Here is a 15,987-nt window from a genome sequence, read left to right as displayed (position 1 = left end):
CCAGGCGATCGACGCCGGGATCCTGCTCCTCCACCTTGCGTCTCGGTCTCTCGCGTTTCGGGCGAGCACGAGTCGCGTCTCTTCCGCGAGGCGCGCGGTGGGGAGCCATCCTCCCGTCGGATGGAGGGTATGTACTTCTGTGGTGCGTCTAAGGACATCGTGCTGTTAGTGATGATGAGAGGAGGGAGCAAAGCCTGACTAGATGTTGCAGTCGCGAGCTGACTGGGCTATCGCCTAGCCAAAAGCCACGTGGCCAAATCTGTCCACCTGCTGCTGTAGCTTAGCGCTGGCCGCCGCATCCCTAGACTTGTGCGTTTGCATCTATCTCATTGTCCATCGTTCATACGCTGAGGCAGTTCACTCAGGGCCAGGTACTTAAGCAGCTGCCCAATCGTCACAGCGAGATAACCACCAAGTCGGTCCAGGCGGCTGGGATCCCAAAAGTCGCGTCAATGTCTCGCAAAGCCCTCGAGCTACAGCTCGCCGACGCCCGCACTCAGCTCATTGAAGCTCAGCGCGAGCTCGAGCTCTCCACCTTCCTCAACAAAGGCGTCCTCCAGTCTAATTCGGAGTTCAAGCTTCGTATTGCCGAGCTAGAGCAGGAGAACTCGGTGCTGCGGGTCGCAGAGTCGCGTCTAGCACGGACGGAAGACAAGGCGGAGCTGGCGGAAAGGCGGGCCAAGGAGGTTTTTGAAGAGATGAGGGACAAGGAGGCAGAGTGGGAGAGTGCGGTACGGGCGGAGGTGGAAGTAAGAGAGGGATTGGAAGTGGAATTAGAGTCGCTGAGGGAAGAAGTGAGGGGATGGAGGGAGGTAGGGGAGCGGATAGGCGGATTGATGGCGAGGTCGAGCACCAGGGGGGAGAGGAGCGTCCGAAGGACTAATGCTGTTGCTGGGCCAAGCAGGGTGAGTCTTTTCTGGAAGAGTCGCATAGGCGACTGCTGAGTCCTAGCAGTCCCAAGCTACTCGAGCGACCCCTCTTACTCCTTCATCGAGCAAAGCGTTGTCCAGATTCGAGGCGTCGGCACAGCGCAGACCACCGTCCCCGACAGTGTTGATCCAGTCCACCCGAATATCGAAGCGGAGAAGACGCATAGAGGATAGCGGGAGTGCAACCGAAGAGGACAACGCGGACACTTACGCTGTAAGCTGTTTGATCCCTGTCGTATCTCCAGGATAATAGCTGACTGGCTAGCCTTCATCGCCAGCAGCCGACCGTACTCCTCTGAGACCAACAAGACCTGCGGCCGTCCGAAACACTCGGGCCAACTCAGCCAGCACGAAGAAGCGCGACAGTCAACCTGCCGTCAAGCGAGCTGATACGGGCCGAACCAGGCGGTCTTCTCCCGCGCCGCCTGTGAATGAGGTCAAGGTGGAGGAAAGGTCGCCGGACAGGGAGTCCGAAGAGAGTGAAGATGGTCAGCGGAATCTTTGCTGAGCTAAAAGGTGCATGCTGACGAAGACAGATCCGTTGTATATGGAATAGACTGTAATAGTAGGGCTATATGTACCGTGACTTGACATGTCAAAGGTATGGACATTGTACGCATGACAAAGGCTGATGCTCCGTGGTATAGACTTACGGCTTACATGTCTGATTGCTGGGCAAAGGGATCATTTACTCAGTCTCCTTTGTCATAATCACTATCTCCCTCACGAAGGCTCGACGTCTGACTCTCATGTTACCTGCTACTTGCTATGGCAGCACCTGGCGTTTGCTACTCTACCGGCTATCTGCTATCTCCTCGCCTAGCTTTCTGCCCTATGACATCGCCTACTTTTGACATGTCGAGAGTACAGCTAAACGACGGCACCTATATGCCCAGCACAGGCATCAACACCGGTAGGTCCGTCTACCCTGATACACCTGGGCCAGACAAGCTGATGTTATGCCCAGGCAACGGTCTTGTCGGACTCGAGTGCACTAATCTTATCCTATCGGCTTTGAACGCGGGATATCGACTGATCGACACCGCTCCGGACCATCAGAATGCCGAGTCTGTCGGGGCGGCTCTCCAGCGATGGAGCGGCGACAGAGCGGATGTGTACATCGTCAGCCAGTGTGAGCTCTGCTCAAATATGCGGAAATTGGGGCGTTATTGATTTCCAGTTGGCTTCAGGGGCGGTAATGGCGCAGAACAGGATCCCAGGACAGTCCTCCTTGAGGAAATGAAACTGGTCAGTACATCACAACCTGCCGTCGGACGAAGTCGCTGATCAGCCAGATGCAAGTGTCATATTTGGATATGTGTAAGTGCTTGAGCTCCTAATGACGACTGCAGGGTCACTGACGAGCCAGATCTCCTTCCTGGACTGTACGTGAGTGCTTATCGCTGCAGTGCATAATTACGTGAACTATAAGCTGAAGCTGAGATATACAGGCCACGAGCCCGCACCTCGCAGACTATTGGAAGACTATGGAGCAACTGCAAGCCGAAGGTCTGACCAGATCTATCGGCGTCAGCGACTTTCGAGCGGAAGACATTCTTGAGCTCAAGAAAAGCTGGATCACCCCGCCCGCGGTCAACCAGGTAGGTCTAGTCCAGCATTCATTTGTTACCGCTGATTAACGACCATTAGATGGAATACCACCCTTACGTCTACCACGCGCCCAACATGCTACGCCTCCGCAGTATCATGGATACCGAGCACATCAAGGTGATAGCATACGGTCCCCTCTGCCCGATGTTCCGATCGAAAGACGGTCCAGTCGATCCGGTCGTGGCCCGTATTGCAGACAGACATGGCGTGGGCCAGGACGAGGTGCTTTTGGCTTGGGCTACGCAGTATGGAGGGGGAGCTGCTGTGACGTTGGTCAATGTTCTCATGGAGATGTGAGTTTGAAGACCGTCTCTTCTCCCCAGGACCCTGCCTGATTGAGCTGATGACGAAGACATCGAGACACACCAAGGAAGACTGAAGTACCCTCTAATGAGGCTGTGGACGGGATGATGCTTACGCAGGAAGATTTAGATCAGATCGCTGAAGCGGGCAAGGGGAGATTCTTCCGATTTGCGGAGGCGGAGGTATGGAGGGATGCCCTACCGTGAGGTACCGGTCCGGTATGTCGATCCATCGATAGTCTAGGGACCAGCTATACTGCTCTGAGGTCGGCGTGCACTATGCTCTGGCGCCATATTCCTCAGCCCTCTGAGCTCACTCCCTGCACTCCCTGCATCCCAGCGCAAGCTCGTGCCCGCAAATACACCACCCGGACGAGGCCGAGTGGGGGACTCCCTTGAGTGGGGTGGGTACCTTCACCGGTTCCGAACCCTATTTCTGGCATCACCTTTACTGTTCAGCGATCACTTCCCTTCCCTGCTTCATACATCCAGCATGTCATCTTCCCCGATCAACCTCAACGACGGCACCATCATCCCACCGATTGGCTTTGGGACAGGTCAGACCAACAGCTTTAGCGGGGAAGCAGGACTGACTGTGAAGGGACCGGCCTGTACGGCTCAGAATGTGCCGATCTCGTTCTTTCCGCTCTGAACGCAGGATACAGATACCTCGACTCTGCACAGATGTACCGTAATGGGAGCTCTATCGGGGAGGCGCTCAAGAGATGGGAGGGTGGGAGTAGGAAGGACGTGTATATTGTGACCAAGTGTAAGCCTTCCTTTGTCCTTCCCTACACGGTCAAACGCTGATCGGACAAGTCGGGCAAGATGGGCTCAAGGAGGAGGATTGGGAGCCTCGGAAGGTCCTCAAGGAGCAGATGAAGCTGGTACGTACGGAGAGTCTGCTATTTGGGCCGGTAGCTCACCAGATAGATGGGCGTTGATCATGTTGACCTATGTACGTGGACCCTTTCGTACTGTTCCATTCTGCTTGCTGATGATCGCTAGACCTGATCCACAGCCCACTGGTGAGTCTATCAATCGAGTCAAAGTCGACGGGGACCCTGTGCCGTGGGCCTTCTCACGCTGACCCAACAGTTCGCCAAGCCGAACCTACAAGAATGCTGGAAGACCATGGAAGCGCTTCAGAAGGAAGGCCTGACCAAGTCGATTGGGGTCAGTAACTTCCGCGAAGAGGATATCTTGGAGATCAAGAAGGTGTGGACTGTCCCTCCTACGGTCAACCAGGTACGTCCAGCTTTAACATTTATCATGGCCTCGTCCCGCTCCTCAGCGCTCAGCGCCCGACTGACACCCCAGATCGAATACCATCCCTACGTGTACCACGCGCCGAACATGCTCCGCCTCCGATCCCTGATGGACGCCCACGATATCAAGATTGAGGCATACGGACCTCTTACCGCTCTGTTTAGGTCCACGGGCGGGCCGGTCGAAAAAGTGATACGCGGCATTGCGGAGAAACACGGGTCGACCGAGGCGCAGGTCCACTTGGCTTGGGCAAAGCAGTACGGTGACGGAGTCATTGTGACGTACGTCCAGCCCTCCCAATCGTAGAGGGGTAGAGCTGACAGACAGTACCTCCCGTAATGAAGGACGGCAGAAGGAGCAGCTCGCTTCACTCGACAAGGTGACTCTCACCGCGGACGAAGTGGAACAGATCGCTCAGGCGGGTAAGGGCCGTTTCTTCCGTTTCTTCATGAAGCACATATGGGACGAGGCGAAGCCATGATGTCAGTAAACGAAGATGCAAGCTCTGAAGGGCAAGATGCATCTTACTTTGGGACAGGAAACGAGTAGTCCCCCGCTTCAAAGCGAACTCGTTTCCCTTCCCCAAGACTCCGATATGGCATGAGCCAGATCACGGCGCTCCCTTCTCCCTCTGCTTCCGTCCCTGCTATTCTCCAGCCATTTTCTCCTACCCCTCCATCCGCACTCGCCCTTCCTTCCTCCAATTTCTCGACTTTCCGGCTGAGCCGCTCCCGCTCCACTTCCCAATTTCCCTGCGTCCACCCCCTCACTTTCCACCGCCCCTGCGCGTACATTTCCCGCCAAACGACATTCCCCATACTCAGCGTCGTCATCCCTTCTTCCGCGCCTCGGGCCATACTGCCCAGACTGACAATCGGGAGCGGGACACTCAGGTCCGCTACTTTCGGTACCGGTAGCCTGTCAGGGCGGAGGAAGGTCGGCAGGTCCGCGTGCTTCGTATGGAGGAGAGAGGGGTCGGCGACTGTGGCTGCTTGTTCGGCGAGAAAAAGGCGGGCGGTGGCTGCTGTGGAAAGATGGAGGGAGCGTAGACCGTCTGGGCTCATACGTATCGGCTCGTCCGATCCTGATAGTGGTGGTCGTTCCGGAAAGATCCGAAGGTTCAACCCCGCCAAACACCCCTCTTGGCCCTCATATCTCGATCCTTCCCAAAAGTCGCCTTCCTCCATCCCGATCAGGCGCCGCATGCGCTGCTGCTCCATTCCCACGCCCACGACCGCCTTGTTACTCATCGCCTCCTTGAGATGCAATAGCGCCGCTTCGGTTGTCCAGAACTCGACTGCGCCGTTCCCGCCCGCGTTCTTGTCCGCTAAAATGGCACGCTCGAGCGTATCCCGTAGCTCTTCGATGAGCGGCGCGCGCACCTCGTCCGTCGCTTCTTTGAGCAATTCTCGCGAGTGCTGAGACTGGCGCGCGTCATCATAGCCGTCCAGCCAAGCCTCGCGGGCTTCGCCTTCCAGGCCCGGAGTGGCCAGGGGAGTGGCCGTCCCCGACCCGGAACCCGCTTGGTGCAAGTACCGCCTGGGCCGGAAGTATCGACGGCGCGCCTGGTGCATGTCTCTCGGAAGAGCGTGGTGTAGGGCGTCTGCGCATATCCCGACGAGGGCGGTGGGGTCGATGTTGATCTTCAGGCTGGGTAAGAGTTCCTTTGGGGGTGGAATGGGCGGAGGAAGGGAGGATAGGGGTAAGGAGGACAGATCGCCGAAGAGAAGATTGATATCTAGCGAGCGGAGGACGTTGAACGTCTCGTTCACCCGCGGATCCGTTGCGCCGTCGGACGAAGGGTGGAGGCGGGTGAGCCGAATAGTGATGGATGGAGGGGAAGTACCGGGTGGACGAGGTGATAAGTCGGCGAGGGAGAGTAAGGCTCGAGCGGTAGTGAGGAGGGAATTGGACAGGGCGGGTGTTGCAGGTCGAGTGGAGGATGATCCCGCATTGTCTTCCTGATCCGAGTCAGACCAGTCAGAGGTAGCATACGAGTCCTGTTCCCTGAACTCCGCCAACATCTGCGACTCTTTCTTTCTGCTCATCAGCCCTCATCCCCAGTTCACAAACACCGCCTGACCCGGGAACAGACTCACGTCCACAGCTTGATCCACTCAGCTCCACCCCTACATATCACATCAATGACCTCCTCCTCTCCTCCTCCGGCGCGCGCCTTGGCCTGTCCCTGCGCCTTTGACTTGCTCGCTTGTTTCTTCCGATCAAACGTCTGTCCGTTGATCTTGGGCGCGACGGAGCTCATCGTTACGCGGATCCCTGTGATGGGTGTCGGAGCGGACAGAATGGTTTTGGCGAGTGTGAAGCTGGAAGAAACAGGTGGGAGGGGGGAGTCGCGGGGATCGATACTGTGTGCTCGGGACTTTTGCTACGTCGTCAGCCGAATGTTCGACCACAGCCTCTCGACACTCTTGAGTCATGCGACTCACAGTCTCCAGCGCCAAGTACTGTTTGTCCAGAGCTTGGAGATATCGACTCCACCCCATGATATCCAACTGCGCCCACTCGGTCCGTGTCCTCCCCTTCCCCTTCGCCGGTGCTTTTCCCTTCATCTGCCCTCTACCCCCTTCTGACTCTTCGACACCATCTATTTCGGCTTCAGATTCCATCTCCCATCCTTCCATAGGGATCGCAGACCGCAGGACCTGCTTGTCGATCACGGCGGCGCGATACATCAAGCGCGAAACATCGAGGGCGCGCAGGTGCGAAATGAGCTCCGCAGATAGCGCCAGGGCCTCGGATAGGTCGCGATGCTGCGTGGGCTCGGACATCTTGCGACCCTAGAGATCTACCCGGGCCGACCCAGGAGAAAGAAATGAAAGAAACAAGATGGCAGATTGAAGTACAATAGATGCTGCTTGACGAAATTTTGAAACGCGTTTGCGAGACTCGACGAGGAATGAGGAGTTGGGATGGGTGGGGCGATGATCGATGCCCAACGGCTCGCAGAAGCGCATCCGACCAGTGCCCGTAGCCAGTCGGTAGCCAGTCGCGGACGTCCGCGAAAAGACAGCAGGCGCACTCGGTACATACACTAGCGTACAACACATGACTCCCTGACTCTTGTCTCCAACCATTTACTCCATGCCCGCAAAGAGCCCCTCCCCATGTAACCCCCGCAACTCTTCCTCAATCGTCTCAAACCCCGTCTCATCCATATCCACATGTGGCGCCTCACCCATCCCCACTCCGCCTTCCAACCCATCATCCCTCATAGACCCTTCGAGGGCATTCAGCGCATCTCCTGCTTTTGCCAGCCGCATCATCTCTTCATTCCCCATCCCCAATCCCTCCCCCATATCCTCCTCATCCTCTCCTAGCGCACCTGGTCCGTTCGCCTCGGGTACCGCCAGCGCGGACGGTTCCCCCTCAGCGATGATGGCGGGATCTATAGGACCCGCCTCTGCCGCTCCTTCCGCCTCTGCCTGCGCTTGTTCTTTCATTTCGTCGGCGTTTTGAAGCATCTTTTTGACTTTGCGATTCCGACGGCCGTCCTCTGGTCCGTTGGCCGCCCGGCGCTTTTTGACCGCTTCGCCATCTCCCCACAGTGAAGGCGGACGGATGACGCCGAATTTACGATGGTATAGGCCACAGGCTGTATGATAAGCTGCCGACCATCGAATATGACCAGAGCCTGCAGGTATGAACATACCGTTGCACACCCTATAATCTTCCCCGCCAACAAGAATCTTCCTCCACACACTCGTCTCTGTTCTCGCGCAAATATCGCAACTCCCCGGTCCGCCCTTCTTCAACTTTGCCAACACCGCCTCCGTCCACTCTTCACTCTGGAAAGCCGGATCCAGGGGGAGTCCATCCGGACCCTCCCTCTGCCCAGATGCCTGGCTCGCCGCTGTTGCGTTCAGATGGGACAAGATGTACTCTTCCGCCCCGGCCGCAGAGAGGGTGTCGACCGGACCGATAGCTGAGGCCGCAGCGGCAGCCGCGGCGGCCGCTTCGCGGGCGAGCTTGTTTTTGGCGTGTAGTCCGGGCGGCGCGCGTTTGCGTTTTTGGGGACCCGAGGTATCGGGAATGAGGTTGGCGGTGGAGATGGGAGAGTCGAGAGGGAGGGTAGGATAGATCATGGAGGCGTGGTTGTATCGAAGAGGGAAGCTGTTCTTCGGGGGTCGGCCACGACGCCGCCGGGCGATGGCTGATGTAGAGAAGGCCGTGCCGTGGAGGGTGTCATCCGGAGTAGGCTGTAGGTCAGCTTGGTACTACGGCACAGGGTCCTAACTCACCTCTTCTTCCAGTCCCCAGATATTATTCCCGATATGACCGCGTATAGACTTTAATATCTCCATAATCTTCCCGCGCTCCTCCTCATCCACCGCCATCGCTATCCGATGTAGCTCTTCCACACACTTGGCCACTTTATCCTCCTCGGCGCCTTTGGCCTGCCTCGCCACCAACACTCGTGCTCTCAGCAGCTCGACTTCCGTCTCTAGCGCCATCCGCTTTTCGTCTACTGTGACCAAAAGGCCATCGACCGCTTCTTGGCTAGACGTAGAGATATCCTCTGGCAGTATCACCGACCCATCGGCGACCTCCACATCCTCGCCGTTCGCCTTGGCGATCTCCTTTCCGATCCGCGCTACCGCCGCGCGAGCGAGCGCCACCTCGTCCCGGACAGACTTTTCGATTTCGGCATTGAGGACGACCGCGACGGCACTGGCGGTAGCCGAAGCCGCTTCGGCCGAGTTGTAGCTGAATTCGTGCATTTTCTGGGGGAGGTTGAGGTCGATCTTGTCGTCGAGGAGCTCTTCGGCGAACTTGCCCAGAGTATCCTCCGACTCGCCCTTGTCCTCCGCTGGAACTTCCCTCTCGGCCGGCGGCGCAGGCTCCATCAACTGCGGGTCGATAGCCAGGTCGTGCTGCGCCTGTTCCTGTTCCTGCGCCTGCTCCTGCGCTTGCTCCTCCTCCTGATCAGCAGGCACAGCCGCTACCGCCGCCAGCTCCCCCAGGCGCCCAGACGTCTCCACCTCCTTCATGAGATTCTCGACGCCCTGGACCCAATCGTCGCCTACGCCATCAAACGCCTCCATCCCCATGCCGCCCGACATCAGTGCCTGGAGAATACTCCTCTCATCCCTCTCCCCGCCACCACTCTCCATCTCTTGCTGCGCCACCGCAATCGCCGCCTCCACCTGGGCTTCCACCTCGCGCTGCTCACGCTGCTCCCGTTCCTCCCTGGCTTTACGCTCAATCTCCGCCGTAGCCTCGTTCGCTACCGCCTCAATCTCCGCTATCGCCTCCGCCAGACCATCGTGCTCCGTCTTGAGCAGCGCATATGCCTTGTTGAGGGCGATACGCTTCTCAGCGACGCGGGAGCGAGATCGTTCGGCCGCGAGGCGATTGGCCTCTTTTCGCTTGAAATCGGCCGCGGAGCCTTTGGGGAGGGGTTTCCGAGTCCGCTTGCGTTTGGGCTGGGTGGAGCCAGCGTCCGATCCCTCGCCGCCGCCGCCCCCGCCTACGGACGGAGGAGCCGAGTCATCCTGCGTTGCGCTGGCTGTAGCTTCGACATCGGCAGGTGGCTGAGCTGGATCTGAAGAATCTACGCGAGTCAGCTTTGATCCTTGATGAAGGATACTGTATATAGCTAATCCTCACCTATAATGGAATCGAGAGTGAGCTGTATGCTCGGGCTAGCTGCCATAGTGTCACTGTATGACTCGCTGTGTGGGTGTGGGAGAGAGAGATCACAACAAAAGGCGTGGCTTTCTTTGCAAAGTAACTCGACCACTCATTGAAAATTACCTCTTGCGGCACATTCCTCAGCCTTGTAAGAAAGCCCCCCACTTTAGACTCCCGCGCGTCATATTACTCTCTCAGCCACTCTCTCCGCGTTCGACCTACTCTATACCTGCAAGATATACAACACACTAGGCCTCCTCACAGCCCTAGCTCACATCAAAAGAGCATAAGAAACACGCGAAACCCGTAAAACCCTGTCCCCAAAACGATCATGTCGGCCACTGAGGAGCAGCTGTATGTCCCGCTTCCTTCACAAGACCGACCTCGAAAACACGGCTGATGGCTTTAGGCAAAAGCTGAAGGTCACCGAGCTGAAGGAGCTCCTGGCGAAGCACGGTCTTGCACAGACTGGTAAGAAGGACGACCTTGTCAAGCGGCTGGTGGAGAACAACATCTCCCCGGACGCGGAGGAGGAGCTAGAGGACTTGGTAAGTTGCATAGGCGTTTGGCTGATTTGCCTGAAGCTATAGAGCCGCAACTGACATCCAGGCTGAGCCACCTGCGGATGCTACTGGAGAGTCATACTCTGCTGCTCCTGCTGCCCCGGCCGCTCCATCAGGAGGGGAATCAGTAAGTCACCTCGCTTCCAGGCATGACTCTAAGCTGATTCCCAGCTTCTCACCTCGGCTGAAGATGCGCCAGTACCAGTCGCACCCGCTGCACCGGAACTGACACCTGAACAACAAGCTATGAAAGCCCGTGCTGAGCGATTCGGCGTTCCCTTCAACCCGAACCCCACGCCTTCAGCCAAATCGACCCCTGCTGTAAAGCCCGCTGCGGCACCTACGACAGATGCCAAGCCCAAAGCAGGCGCAATAGATAAAGCGAGCGTAGGGATCTCGGACGAGACGCTGGCGAAGCGAGCGGCGAGGTTCGGGCTGCCAGAGAAGAAGGCGGAGGAGCCAAAGAAGGCGGCTGCGCCTGTTTCTGCAGCCAAGCCAAAGTCGGCGGCTGCGGAGTTGACACCGTACGTCGATTTAAGTCGGTCATCGGGATTGACGCTGATGAGTTAGTGAACAAGCGGCAAAGCAGGCGGAGGACGAGGAGAAGAAGCGGAAGCGGGCGGAGAAGTTTGGTGCGGCGTCGGAAAAGCCTGCATCGAGTGAAGCCGAGCCGGTCAGTCTTCTTCGTTAACCCTTGATCTGTAATGGTAATATTAATCGTACAGGATGCAAAGAAAGCGAAAGTGTAAGTGGGTTTCTCTGGGCTTCGTGTAGTTTGGCAACCAAAGCCCAAAAACGGGATAGAGCCTATGCACCAGTGTAGCTGTGTTTCATAAAGGGGAGGACGCGCTCACCTGACTAGCTGACGACCCAAAGCCAAGTCTCTCCTGCTCACATGATCAGACACTGATGACTATGCAAGCGCATCTGCCAGCATGCGCCGGACCCAGTCAGGTACTACCACTACTTTGTATTTGGATCTGCGGTCGTGGCTGTGCATGCGAGTCTGACTGTGGTGGCTGTCACTTTTCTCGTCGCTCGGTCAACCCGGCCTTTTGCCCTGGTGTTTCTGCAGACACAGCCCCTGTTCTGCTCACTCCGTTGTCTCCTCTTCCCTCCTTGGCCCTACCTTCAATGTGGCAGACCAAGTACGGTATTCGGAGGTTACGGCATTGCCGCTTAGAGCGCTTCGCGGCCGGTCCGATTAGAGCGAACCCATTCGCTATCTCTTCTGCCCATCTCCTTTATCTCTCCTGTACATCGGTCATATACTGTCGATCTGTGCACTATGCGAGTTCTTATTCCCGCCCTCTTTGCGCCTCTCATCGCTTCCGCCTTCCCAACCTCCAAGCCCTTTGGGATCCAGGATGGGTCGTCCGAGCTCGTCGGTGGCAATGGCCACGTCAACCTGCACAACGATGTGCCGGGGTTCGACCTGGATTTGAATGAGCTGCGGCTGGTGCAGTTCTCGGAGGATGAGCCGCCTGTGTAGGTCATGACTCCCCGGCAGTTGCGAAATAGCCAGGGGCTCGGTGTCTGGGTGTACTGGAGCTGATAGCTTAGGTGGATCACTGAGCTCCAGAAGATCGAGGCGAAAGGCAAGGGCAGGAAGCTCATGGACATGTGAGCTGGCAAGATCGCTGATAGCCTGAGCTCGCTGCTGATAGGATAGTACCGATACTCCCACACTCGGCTTCTCCAACTTCCTACTCCCTTCCTCGGTGACCACCAAGTACTCGTATCCCACCCCGGGCAACTACTCGGCCGAGGTCAAGGGGTTGCAGAAGGGACTGAGCTTGGATCACATGAAGGATTTCTTGAAGGAGTTCACCTCGTGAGTATCGACCGAGGAAGTGGAAGGGTCAATGCTGATGACCAGTTTCCGGACTAGGTATTACCGCTCCGAGACGGGTAAGGCGTCGCAGCAGTTCCTTTTGAAGACCATCAAGGAAGTGAGCTTTCTGACCTGAATATTGATAGGGTTGACAGCTGACAAGTGATAGATCTCTCGGGACAACAAGCACATCACAGTGCGCGAGTTTGACCACACGTGGGGCCAGAACAGTATCATCGCCCGGTTCCACCCCAAATCAGACAAGAACGAGGACAAGCCGGTCGTCATCATTGGCGCGCACCAGGACTCTACTAACCAGTGGCCGTTCCTTCCCGCACCGTGAGCTCTCTGAGCCGATTATATGACAATACTGCACCGAGCTGACATACGTAGCGGAGCAGATGACGACGGATCCGGAACGACCTCTTCGCTCGAGGCTTTCCGCGCGCTTGTACATGGCAACTTCACGCCCGAGACGCCCGTAGAGTTCCACTACTACTCTGCCGAAGAGGGTGGACTGCTCGGCTCGCAGGCTGTCGCCAAGTCGTATGAGGATGCGGGGAAGAAGGTGCTCGCGATGCTGCAGATGGACATGACTGGTGAGCTCTCCTCTGCGCGACTATTGTAGGTACGAAGGGTCAGGGCTGACCTGATAGCGTGGGTTAAGAAGGGTACCAAGGAGTCTGTGGGGATCATCCAGGACTTTGTCGACCCTGACCTGACCGACTTTATCTACAAGACTGTGGAGAAGTATCGTGAGTTCCTACTCATTTGGGCGCGTAGGTGGTCAAGCACTTATGGCTGTGCAGTCGATATCAGCCCCGTCAAGACCCAATGTGGGTACGCGTGCTCGGACCACGCCAGCTTCCGCAAGGCAGGATACCAGTCTGCGTTTGCGTAAGTCTTTTGGCAGATCAAGCGAGAGACGGGCTGTACTGATCGGGCCAGAATCGAGAGCACTTTTGAGAACTCGAACCACAATATCCACTCCACCCAGGACACGACTGACCACCCCGAGTTCTCCTTCACCCACATGCGAGAGTGAGTTGCACAATGCACGACGCCGTGCAGACGCGTACATATGAGCCGCGGCTAACATGATCAGATTCTCCAAGCTTTGCATCGCCTTTGCGATTGAGTTGGCTGGGATCGCGTCCCGCTAGGTGGTAGAGTGTTTGGTGTATTGTAGCGTAGCAGCTTGAGACGAGGTTGGCAGGTCCATGCGAGGGACAGAGAGACTGTATTGAGACAATATCCACTTGATCCATGTAAATTGTACAACAGGGCAGAGCGTACTCCGGGTTTCATCCGATAAGTGATAACCTCCGTAGCTATGTCTTGAATACGATGATGAGAAGGAGGAGGATCACGATCAAAGCGACGATAGTGATCGTGCTCCCTATCAAGTCAGCACTTTGTTCAGCACTCAGCACGGCCGATATCCAGTCAACCTACCGTATTGCTTCGCATCGTTTGCAACCTTGTCTAGCCGTTTCCTGGCTCCACCTAGTCTGGCGGCTGTCCGGTCCATCGCACCGTCCACGTCTTCCAGGAGCTCATGGTGCTGGTCCAGTTCAGATCCTATTTGGATGGAGAGGTGGTTTTGCCGCCCGATCGAAGTGGAGAGGAGGGCTAGGCGGTCGTCTTGGTCTGTACATATCAGCCTCGCTCCACTCTATTGTCGTCTTCCCCGCACTCCTGCAGCATCGACGGTGCGAACACGAAGAAGGGTGGGGTGAAAGTGCTGCCACTCACCTTGCATGACCATCTCCTGACTGTCCATAATCTCCCGATCATCCCGGTCATCCTCCTCGTCCTCGGTGTACGCATGCGGGAACGTCCTGTCCCCTGACCGCCTCCCGTCCGGATAGTCTCGGAACGGCATGTTCGGGTTCCCAGCTGGCGTCGGTGGCTCAATCTCCACCCTGGGGATGGCTGACGTCGGTCGTGATGGGTTGTTGTTGCCAGACAGCGTGGATGTGAAGATAGGGTCGGGAGTCACAGGGTTCTGTACGGCGGTGGACCTAACAGGTTAGATTACAGTACCACGTCCATAGTCAATGATAGCGGCTCACTGTTTTGGCGCTCGCCGCAGTATCTTGGCCTTCTCCCTCCCGACCTCATCTTCTCCAAAAATCTCCACCAGCCGGTCAAACGACTCGCCCGCTTCTCTCAACTGCCGCGCTACATCCCCCTCTCGGCTCTTCCCGCCCTTTTTACTGGGCGTGTCCCGCCCGCCGACGCTGAGCCCAGACGACTCGAGCTGGAGCTCATCTTCGAATTTGGCGAGGTCGTTCTTGATACTGGTGAGATTGCGGACGATCTGGTTTTGCGAGGATGCGGAGGGAGGGAGGTTTAGCGAGATGACGCGGGAGCGCTCGAGAAGGAGGGAGGAGGTCGATGTGAGGCGTTGGGAGAGGGCGAGGAGGGCTGGATTGGACATGGCGGTCTCGGCAGGTAGCGGGCGGGAGTCAAGGTACGGTTTGTTGGTTGGCTGTTGGTGCAAGAAGAAGTAACGACGGAGGATGGATTGCGTTGGCTGCGGTGTTGGCTGCGAGCTAGAACAACAGAGCGGGGTGAGGTCCGTGCGTACACTTTCGAGAACTAGGGGTCTTGCTCGGACTTGGACGCTATGCCTGCTAGCATAATGCTAAGCTACAGCCCTGGATCCCCCACAGCCCGCCGTCTAAGCCTAATCACCTGCTTTGGCCCCGATATCGTCTCAGCCACGTCGCCCGACGAGACCTTCCCATCCCCCACAACATCCGCCATGGAGTCCAGAACCCCGAGCTTCGCACTCCCCCTATTCATTTCCCGCCCCATCTTTGCACTCTCTTCTCTGCCCTTCCTCAACCGGACCTTGAAGATCCAATACAGCACCCCTTCTGCGACTGCCACGACCACCGCCGCGAGGATAGCCAGCAATAGTGCTGTTTCCCGGCTGTACCCCGCCCCGCTGACGCCTGCGGCGTAGACGGCGCCGGCGGATCCGAAGATGCTGAAGAGGATATTGAGAGTGCTTGCGAGGTTCCGAGTGAGGGCGCGATATTCGCTGCCTAGTGATGGGGGTTTGGCGGAGAGGTAGGATGGGAGGAAGGGATCTGGCTATGGGAGTCAGCGTATGTGTAGGCGACCACATCTTGCCGACATTATTCCCCTCAGGACCCTTCGAGAGGCCGGGTGGAAGACAGTCGCCGATACAGAAGGCGACTCTCACCTTATCTGGGTTGTCGGCCGCTCTTAAGCGTGCCAGGACAGCTGGCGGGAGATACACCTCCGTACCGGCTAGCAGAGAGATCAAGGAGTAAGCGTCAGGATCTACAGAAATCAGCTGAACACATAAGAAAGCGGTTTCGTCCGACTAACCAAGACCCTTCCGCTTGAGTGTGACTCGCCCTATACCCGTCGACGCCCACTTGGACAGCGCGACGAGCACCTCTTCATCTATCGTCGGCGGGGGCTGATCGGGAGCATCACCATCCTCTTCCAGCCCCGGTTCGCGTAGTGGAGCGTTCCCAAGAGATGCCTCCCCGACATCGACGCTGACTTTAGTACCCGACAGCTCCGACCAGCGGGCCGCAAGTGCCGAGGCGAGTCTTTCCTGTTCAGCCGCCGAGGCCGAGACATCCTGTTGCACCTTTTTCAATCCTGCTCGGATGTTCGCGTCTACTTTATCGCCGAGCTTGGCCGCCAAGATCGCCTGGATCTTTTCGACCAGGTGCGGCGGGAGAGTGAGGAGCGTGGTCATGGCGGGCAGTCTCAGCTGTCTACAGAGCGGGATAGAGGGTGAAAGCAAAGAGGATTTTCGTCTGGACGCGTGCCTGTCT

General features: G+C 57.2%; 8 protein-coding genes across 8 annotated transcripts; 5 read left to right on the top strand and 3 right to left on the bottom strand.

The window, feature by feature from the left end:
- Positions 1-452: 452 nt before the first annotated feature.
- On the top strand, positions 453-1,485 carry MKK02DRAFT_38677 (uncharacterized protein; the record flags this gene model as incomplete). The annotated part of the gene is made up of 4 exons (XM_053090219.1): positions 453-905; positions 952-1,143; positions 1,195-1,417; positions 1,466-1,485. 4 exons carry the CDS (start codon positions 453-455, stop codon positions 1,483-1,485), a joined length of 888 nt encoding a protein of 295 aa, XP_052943782.1.
- A 299-nt stretch (positions 1,486-1,784) lies between these two features.
- Positions 1,785-3,049, top strand: MKK02DRAFT_38676 (NADP-dependent oxidoreductase domain-containing protein; the record flags this gene model as incomplete). The annotated part of the gene is made up of 8 exons (XM_053090218.1): positions 1,785-1,842; positions 1,897-2,061; positions 2,110-2,177; positions 2,225-2,249; positions 2,299-2,318; positions 2,381-2,530; positions 2,580-2,833; positions 2,893-3,049. The coding sequence occupies 8 exons, from the start codon at positions 1,785-1,787 to the stop codon at positions 3,047-3,049; spliced, it is 897 nt and encodes a 298-aa protein (XP_052943781.1).
- Positions 3,050-3,335: 286 nt separating this feature from the next.
- MKK02DRAFT_38675 (NADP-dependent oxidoreductase domain-containing protein) lies at positions 3,336-4,592 on the top strand (the record flags this gene model as incomplete). The annotated part of the gene is made up of 8 exons (XM_053090217.1): positions 3,336-3,399; positions 3,444-3,611; positions 3,662-3,729; positions 3,776-3,800; positions 3,851-3,870; positions 3,941-4,090; positions 4,163-4,392; positions 4,439-4,592. The coding sequence occupies 8 exons, from the start codon at positions 3,336-3,338 to the stop codon at positions 4,590-4,592; spliced, it is 879 nt and encodes a 292-aa protein (XP_052943780.1).
- Positions 4,593-4,635: 43 nt separating this feature from the next.
- MKK02DRAFT_38674 (uncharacterized protein) lies at positions 4,636-6,900 on the bottom strand (the record flags this gene model as incomplete). The annotated part of the gene is made up of 3 exons (XM_053090216.1): positions 4,636-6,151; positions 6,211-6,497; positions 6,559-6,900. 3 exons carry the CDS (start codon positions 6,898-6,900, stop codon positions 4,636-4,638), a joined length of 2,145 nt encoding a protein of 714 aa, XP_052943779.1.
- A 263-nt stretch (positions 6,901-7,163) lies between these two features.
- On the bottom strand, positions 7,164-9,785 carry MKK02DRAFT_38673 (uncharacterized protein; the record flags this gene model as incomplete). The annotated part of the gene is made up of 5 exons (XM_053090215.1): positions 7,164-7,185; positions 7,211-7,724; positions 7,782-8,328; positions 8,371-9,683; positions 9,740-9,785. The coding sequence occupies 5 exons, from the start codon at positions 9,783-9,785 to the stop codon at positions 7,164-7,166; spliced, it is 2,442 nt and encodes an 813-aa protein (XP_052943778.1).
- A 309-nt stretch (positions 9,786-10,094) lies between these two features.
- Positions 10,095-11,017, top strand: MKK02DRAFT_38672 (uncharacterized protein; the record flags this gene model as incomplete). Its single annotated transcript, XM_053090214.1, has 5 exons — positions 10,095-10,117; positions 10,173-10,311; positions 10,373-10,453; positions 10,498-10,850; positions 10,897-11,017. 5 exons carry the CDS (start codon positions 10,095-10,097, stop codon positions 11,015-11,017), a joined length of 717 nt encoding a protein of 238 aa, XP_052943777.1.
- Positions 11,018-11,614: 597 nt separating this feature from the next.
- Positions 11,615-13,323, top strand: MKK02DRAFT_17184 (peptidase; the record flags this gene model as incomplete). The annotated part of the gene is made up of 10 exons (XM_053085749.1): positions 11,615-11,814; positions 11,890-11,949; positions 11,999-12,160; positions 12,206-12,278; positions 12,330-12,499; positions 12,554-12,759; positions 12,817-12,915; positions 12,970-13,057; positions 13,109-13,201; positions 13,266-13,323. 10 exons carry the CDS (start codon positions 11,615-11,617, stop codon positions 13,321-13,323), a joined length of 1,209 nt encoding a protein of 402 aa, XP_052943776.1.
- A 263-nt stretch (positions 13,324-13,586) lies between these two features.
- On the bottom strand, positions 13,587-15,908 carry MKK02DRAFT_28727 (uncharacterized protein; the record flags this gene model as incomplete). The annotated part of the gene is made up of 6 exons (XM_053087637.1): positions 13,587-13,810; positions 13,916-14,184; positions 14,236-14,810; positions 14,861-15,265; positions 15,378-15,478; positions 15,527-15,908. The coding sequence occupies 6 exons, from the start codon at positions 15,906-15,908 to the stop codon at positions 13,587-13,589; spliced, it is 1,956 nt and encodes a 651-aa protein (XP_052943775.1).
- Positions 15,909-15,987: the final 79 nt, after the last annotated feature.

Source organism: Dioszegia hungarica (assembly GCF_025882075.1).
Source record: "Dioszegia hungarica strain PDD-24b-2 chromosome Unknown MKK02contig_16, whole genome shotgun sequence".
Taxonomy (NCBI): Eukaryota; Fungi; Basidiomycota; class Tremellomycetes; order Tremellales; family Bulleribasidiaceae; genus Dioszegia; species Dioszegia hungarica.
Note: the sequence above shows the minus strand (reverse complement) of the source record. Positions and strands in the feature narration are given on the sequence as shown.